At 30.7% G+C, this 6,311-nt stretch overlaps 1 protein-coding gene across 1 annotated transcript; it reads left to right on the top strand.

Annotated features, from left to right (window-relative positions):
* The first annotated feature begins 808 nt into the window (after positions 1–808).
* On the top strand, positions 809–2,271 carry LOC149553449 (uncharacterized). The gene is made up of 2 exons (XM_089789902.1): positions 809–1,312; positions 1,695–2,271. The coding sequence occupies exons 1-2, from the start codon at positions 870–872 to the stop codon at positions 1,750–1,752; spliced, it is 501 nt and encodes a 166-aa protein (XP_089646028.1). The 5' UTR covers positions 809–869; the 3' UTR covers positions 1,753–2,271.
* Positions 2,272–6,311: the final 4,040 nt, after the last annotated feature.

Raw genomic sequence — 6,311 nt, forward strand, 5'->3', positions numbered from 1 at the left:
CTACCTCCTATCTACAATATTCCAATAGAAGTCCATTTGACCAAAAAAATAGCCTATTCCATTATCGACGAATGCAATTAAAACTAATAGACTTAGAAAAGTAAAAAGAAAAGAATTTGATTAACAAATGAAGCAACAATTACTATAGATTTGTTTGATTATACAATATAATGAATCATCATTTTACCATACAAAAACTCCATATAAAACTATTCTTGCTTTTTTTGATGGAGGATTCAAACATGCGAGGCAGCTCAACGAGGCACGAAGCATGCAAGCTAACAACCAACGAAGGCCACCACATAGACTTTTTGGGAACTCGATATGGGCCCACTCATCCCTGAAACCTCTTCGACTGAGAGCCAAGGACTGAGGGGCATCCATGCCATCAAAATCACCCAGGTTACGATCTCGCCCTCATCCCTTATGATATCGGAGCCTTGCACTCAGCAAGACTTGATCCCAGGTGGACTCTTTGTGAGTCATTCAACTTCACTAATAGACCATATTTTCAAATAAAATATAAACTATAAAATATATTATCCCCATCACGAAGAAAAGCATAAAGGGCAGATGAAATCACCGACGCCCAACTTTAACAAAAGTGCAGGTGAAATCACCGACGCCCGCAAAAATTCACATGCAAGGACGGCGCGCAGTCCCCCATTTCCTCCACAAGGAACGTCCTCTCCCGTTTCCAAGCGATAGGCGTTGACTTAGTCAACACGCCAGCTGGCAAGACGAAGTCCACATGGCATCCCGAGTTGATCCTCTCAGCTATTTATTTATCCCATTTCATGGACTGTGAAAGACCATCTCTGAATTCGCCTGCGTTGTTGTGAGTAAAAGAATTCAAAAAAATTGTGGGGATGCGTTTGTCGACGATCTATTGCGGGTCGCTGGCAAAGAAGAAGAAGAAGAAGAGAGTTCAGGTGATTTTTTCCACTGGTGAATTCAAACTCTTCGATGCCCCCATTACATTAAAAGACCTTCTGTTGCAATATCCCCATCACTACTGCGTCCCTCCCGTCCCGGGTTCGAGCCCCGCCATGGACGATGAGCTCGTTGGGGGCAATGTTTATCTTTTGTTGCCCCTTCCCAGGCTTGGGGTTAATCCCACCCTCAGACGCGCCAAGTCTTGGGAGCCTTCGTTGCATATGATTGCAGAAAGCAGTGGAATTTCTGTAGAGGACAAGGAAATGGTTCCATTGCAGAAGAACATCAAAGATCATAAGCCTGTTGCCAAGATGGACAAAAGGGGGGCTGATGTGGTTCAGAGGAAACCTACCTATTCATTGAATCATAAGGCTTGGTGGGTGTCTTTTTCTTAAATTTCTTCTTTTGTATCTTTAGATTTTGAAGCTTGTTGGATCTTTCATTGAAATTTTCAGCTTTATTGGGTTTAATAATGGTTTCATTTGAAAAATTCCATCTATATTAATAGTGGGATACTAGGTGATCCTTCTTTTATAGTTTTTAAGAATTTGTGAGAGTTATTGCTGAGATATTTGTGCATTACTATTAGGATATTTTTTACAAGTAGATATTTGTGCATTATTATTGTTTGGACATTATCTATAACTGCTGATGATTATGACCAAATGATCTATTGAGTTATTGACTAATGATTATGTACAATTTATCTGTCAAAGTTGAAGAAATGAATACTGAATGAATGATTGTTTTGTTTTCAGGGACACGGGAAGGGCGAAGAGCCTGGAGTATATGGCACCTTCTGCATTTATATTCTGAGTTACTACTTTGAAGGGTTCTCCGAGTCAATGATGATATGTGAAATACAATGCTAAGTTGCTTGTCTTTCTTTTCTAACCCTCATCACCTTGTACTTACCTTCATCAATCAGCGAGACCATCACAGCCCATTAAATTGATGTATGCTCTTCTTTATTTTTGTTTTGGAAGAGAAATGTCTATCCTTCTGGCTGCCATGCCTGAATCTAGTTCTGCTTTTGTATTAGAAAGAGTCTATGAGTTATTCTCATGTCTAGAATCTAGTTTTGTTTTGTTATTATTATAAATAGTCCATAAGTTATGCTCATGTCTTTATAAACCATGAGTATCTTGTGGTACAAGTTTATCTCTGTTCAAAGCAACCGAAATCTTCTGTTTTGTTATTTGTCTTTGAAGATAGGGCATTCCCAATTTTCAAGAGGAATGGCCATCCTTGTCCTGTAAATTATCCCTTGATGAGCACTATGATGTCCACATCAAAAGTCTTGCTAATTAATAACCATGCAAATGTTAATTCTCATGGGATTGGATGATAACTACATGGTTCAAAATGTTCTATCAGAATAGTGTCATGAAATGAATGGGATCAACCAGATTATGTGAAGCTAATTTCTCTGGAAAAGGTCCTTCAATTTAATGATATTTGTCAAACCTTCAAATTGTGGATAATTGTTCTAGTTTGCTTTAATTAACTTAATTATGATGAGATGTTAATGGTTTTCTCAGGCGAATTTTTTGTGTCCTTTTATGTATAAGGTCGTATAGTGTTGCCTATGTTATTGGACTTGCCATAGGCTAGTACTATTGCATTCAGTTTGCATAATTAATCCACCAATCACAAATAATGATTTTTGAATAATTAAATTATTTCTAAAGTTGCATGGTAATAGTTTTATTAGTTTTAGTTTCTCTCTGCATAAGTTTTGGTTAATCAAATTTACAAAAAATCAAATAAATCTTAATAAATGTAATAATAACATGGTCAATTTTTTGTACTTTGTAAAGATTATTTTGATCGAAAAAATATATATAAGTGAAATTTTATATATGAGACTATATTTATGAGATGTAAAAGCATCAATTAAAATTTATTTACAACTATCAATGAGATAATAAGAGTATAATGAGTTTTTGCACTATTATATTTATTCATTTTTAATCATGCTTAGAAAATTTATTAATTATATAATTTTATTTTATTTTCATTTTTCACAATAATTATTTTTTTGATTTTCTAATATTTGAATTAGATTAAACTAAATTAATTATAAATTAATTTAAAAAAATAATTTTTTATTCAATACTTACAAATACAATTAATAACAATAAGGCAAGTACATGCCACTATGTGGCACTTGTTATTTGTTAAAAATTAATGTTTATTTTCTTTCATTATTTTAGAGTGTAATTTAGCAAATTAATAAGTTATATGATATTTATGTTAATTGAAAAAGGATTAGTGTGCAGTAACGTTTATAAAAAATGGTCAACAAGTTTAACTTATAAATTACACATTTAAATATTTAATACTATTATATTAAAAATATGTTTGTACAATTTTATAACTTTAATAAATTCAATTGTATCCACACTTTTTAAAAAGTTAAATATATATTTCATAATTGGTCAGAAAAAAAAATATTTTATGTATAACAATGCTTTAGATTAATAAAACATGTTTAATGTCTAACCATAAAAATAAGTGCTTTGAAATTTCAATTATAATAATTTGAATTTTGTTATTCAATACAAACAAATTATAATAAAACTAATTAATAATGTTATGAAAGAAATTAGAATAAATCACTATAAGAGATTTTTTTTTAAATTAGGATGCAAGTCCAAAAAAACCATCAATGAGCAAAAATTACCTAAAGAAAATTGGTCAACCCCTAATCTAACACTAGTATAGGAGGACAAAATAAATTCTTCTACCCAATGAGAGGAATCACACAGTTCTAGTTCATACAATAATAATAAATAATAATAGAAAAATCTTATCAAAGCCAACCATAAATAAATCAATATTACAACTAAAATTATAGAAAGGTAAATAAAATATCATTTGAAATTAGAAACATTACAACTAAAACTAGAGAAAGGTAAATAAAAAATCATTTGAAATTAGAGATAATATCCTAGTCCTTTGAGAGATAATTAAGGCCCTTCTTTTAAACTTTAGTATCAATGTGCTCAAGTTCATCCTTATCATTCTACTTCTTCTTCTTTGCACTTTTCGTCATCCTTCTTTTGCACATAGATACTCTAAAGACAATCTTCTTCATTATAAAATTCATCGACATGCAAAGAGTAGAGAAAGTAACATTGAATTCTTTACAAAAAGTAACGGTAATGGAGTTTTCTAAGGTAGTGATGTAGGAGCATTCTGGGTTGTCATGTAATCACACTCATTTTGTTCATTCTGTCAGTTACTAATCCAGTTATTGTTACTTTCGAGTTATCCAGGGTTGGTTGAGCTATCCAAGGTTGGTTGAGCTATCCAATATTGGCTAAGCTGCCGAGTGTTGGCTGAGTTGTCTAGTGTTGGCCGAGTGTTCCTTCATGTGCCGAGTGAGCCTGATATTTAATGATGCTATGTTCCTTCTTTGATCGAGTTTGTTTGTGATTGGTTCTTAGTTTGATCTGACTTATGTATTTAATTTGGATCGTGAATTTAATGTTAGGATTTTGTCTTAAGATGTGTGTACACCATTTTAAGGTTGACATTTCTATTATCTAATGATCTATAACCTTTTGTAAGTCATTTAAGTATAAATAAGGGTGTTTAGGTTTAGGTTAAAAAAGGATTCATGAGTAAAAGCACAAACCTATATCACCTTTTATAAAGGAAAGTGATATCAAAATGTAAACTCTTCAACTTTAACAACATAAAAGTGGCATTTGCGTTTAGAATTTGAAGATGATGTAAACTAATGAAATGTATAAATTGGATGAAGTTTATGCATGTAATTTTTAAAAAAAAATTGAGTGAAAATTTTATTTATTTTTGAATTTTATAGTCTATTTTTTTAATTTTTTAAAAATGCTAAAAATATTAAAAAATTTCTTGTCAAACAAATACATGCAAATGATCATATTTTGGTCTAATTATGGAATATGTTAGAGTTGACATGTATACCTAGTGTACCAAAAAGGAAAAATTGAAATTCAGCTAATATTTTTCAAGTTATAATTGGTCAAAGTCAAAGTTATCAGAAATTGACAATTTTTTTCTCCTGTCAAACTTTTTCCATCAAATCTACATTTTTTTTTTTAATACATATTCTTGAAGAAAACTCTCTCCTCTAGTGCAGCATTAAAAAAAAAAATTAAACGTGATTTACTATTTTTTTTCTATTTTTGAATAGACATCTTCCTGAATCTTAAAATACCTACTTGTAATATTTTCAAATTATAACATATTATCCATAATCAAAATAATAAAAAAATTATATGATCATAATCTTGACTCTGAAACCTACAGAAGTATATTTTTAGTTTTTAAAAAAACTTCATTTTAATAGGTCAAATTGGCCTTCAAAGTGAGCTGTTTGCAGACATTCTTATTTTTGCTTGTGTGGCTACTACATAGATAGTTACAATCGAAAGCTTTCTGGCCAAAATTGTTCTAGCTAAAAGTGTTTTAGCCATAACCCTCGCCAGCCTATCAAACCGCTAGCAATTAATTTGGTTGTTTCATATAAAATAAAATTTATTTTTCCCTTCTTTTAATAAATATAGAAAACAACAAAAAATAAAAGAGCATTTCAGAAGACAACAACTTTTGAATCCATTTTCAACAACTATTTTGCGGATTTAATCACAATTGCAAAGGATTGAATATTTTTAAGGTTTTTTTTCTCGTTTACTTATTTTTATGTATTCTATATTGAAGCATTAGCTAGTATTTAGTGAAATCTAAATTATTATTATTTTCTATATATTAAAGTATTCAATGGGCAGTACAAGGAAATATGATAGAATAAGAGATGACAAAATGAAAGGTCATACAAAATGTAACCAAAACCAGCCTACTGAAATTTCTGAAGAGGATGAGAGTCATGAAGAGGATGAAAGTAGTAAAGAGGAAGAAATTGGTAGAACTTTCTAATAATAGAAACAAATTAAAAGGCATAGCAAATTTGATGGATTTGGATGAGGAACTACTTTTTAATCAAATTCTATTTAAACATATGATAAATGATAACACTATTAGAAAGCATTATCAAAATATGTGGGATGAATATTTCAAAGATAAAAGTATATTTGGACAGGCACAATTATTTGTCAAGTTATTTAGGAGAAAAGATATGAGACCTATTTTAGAGTTTTTGGGTGTTGATAATAGGAAAAACCATGTGCATAATATTAATAAAACAATAGTTGAAAATTTGCAAAATGCTTATAGCAAAATTGACAACACAACTCGAGGAGGTGATTTAAGTAATGCACATAGAGCATTGATGACTACTATATCTAGTAGAAAATTGACACAAAAAATAGGTACGTGTAATTTCTGATGTACTACATATATCTAGAAGAACTATTTAGAGGTACATC

Source organism: Cupressus sempervirens, chromosome 6 (assembly GCF_028749045.1).
Source record: "Cupressus sempervirens isolate cs-2001-9-10 chromosome 6, ASM2874904v1, whole genome shotgun sequence".
Lineage (NCBI taxonomy): Eukaryota > Viridiplantae > Streptophyta > Pinopsida > Cupressales > Cupressaceae > Cupressus > Cupressus sempervirens.

What these genes read in the sequence shown, in the direction of transcription:
- LOC149553449 (XM_089789902.1), top strand. Translation starts at nt 870, where the DNA reads ATGCGTTTGTCGACGATCTATTGCGGGTCGCTGGCAAAGAAGAAGAAG. An exon ending in TCATTGAATCATAAGGCTTG is followed by an intron (nt 1,313 to 1,694) that starts GTGGGTGTCTTT and finishes TTTTGTTTTCAG; the next exon opens with GGACACGGGAAGGGCGAAGA.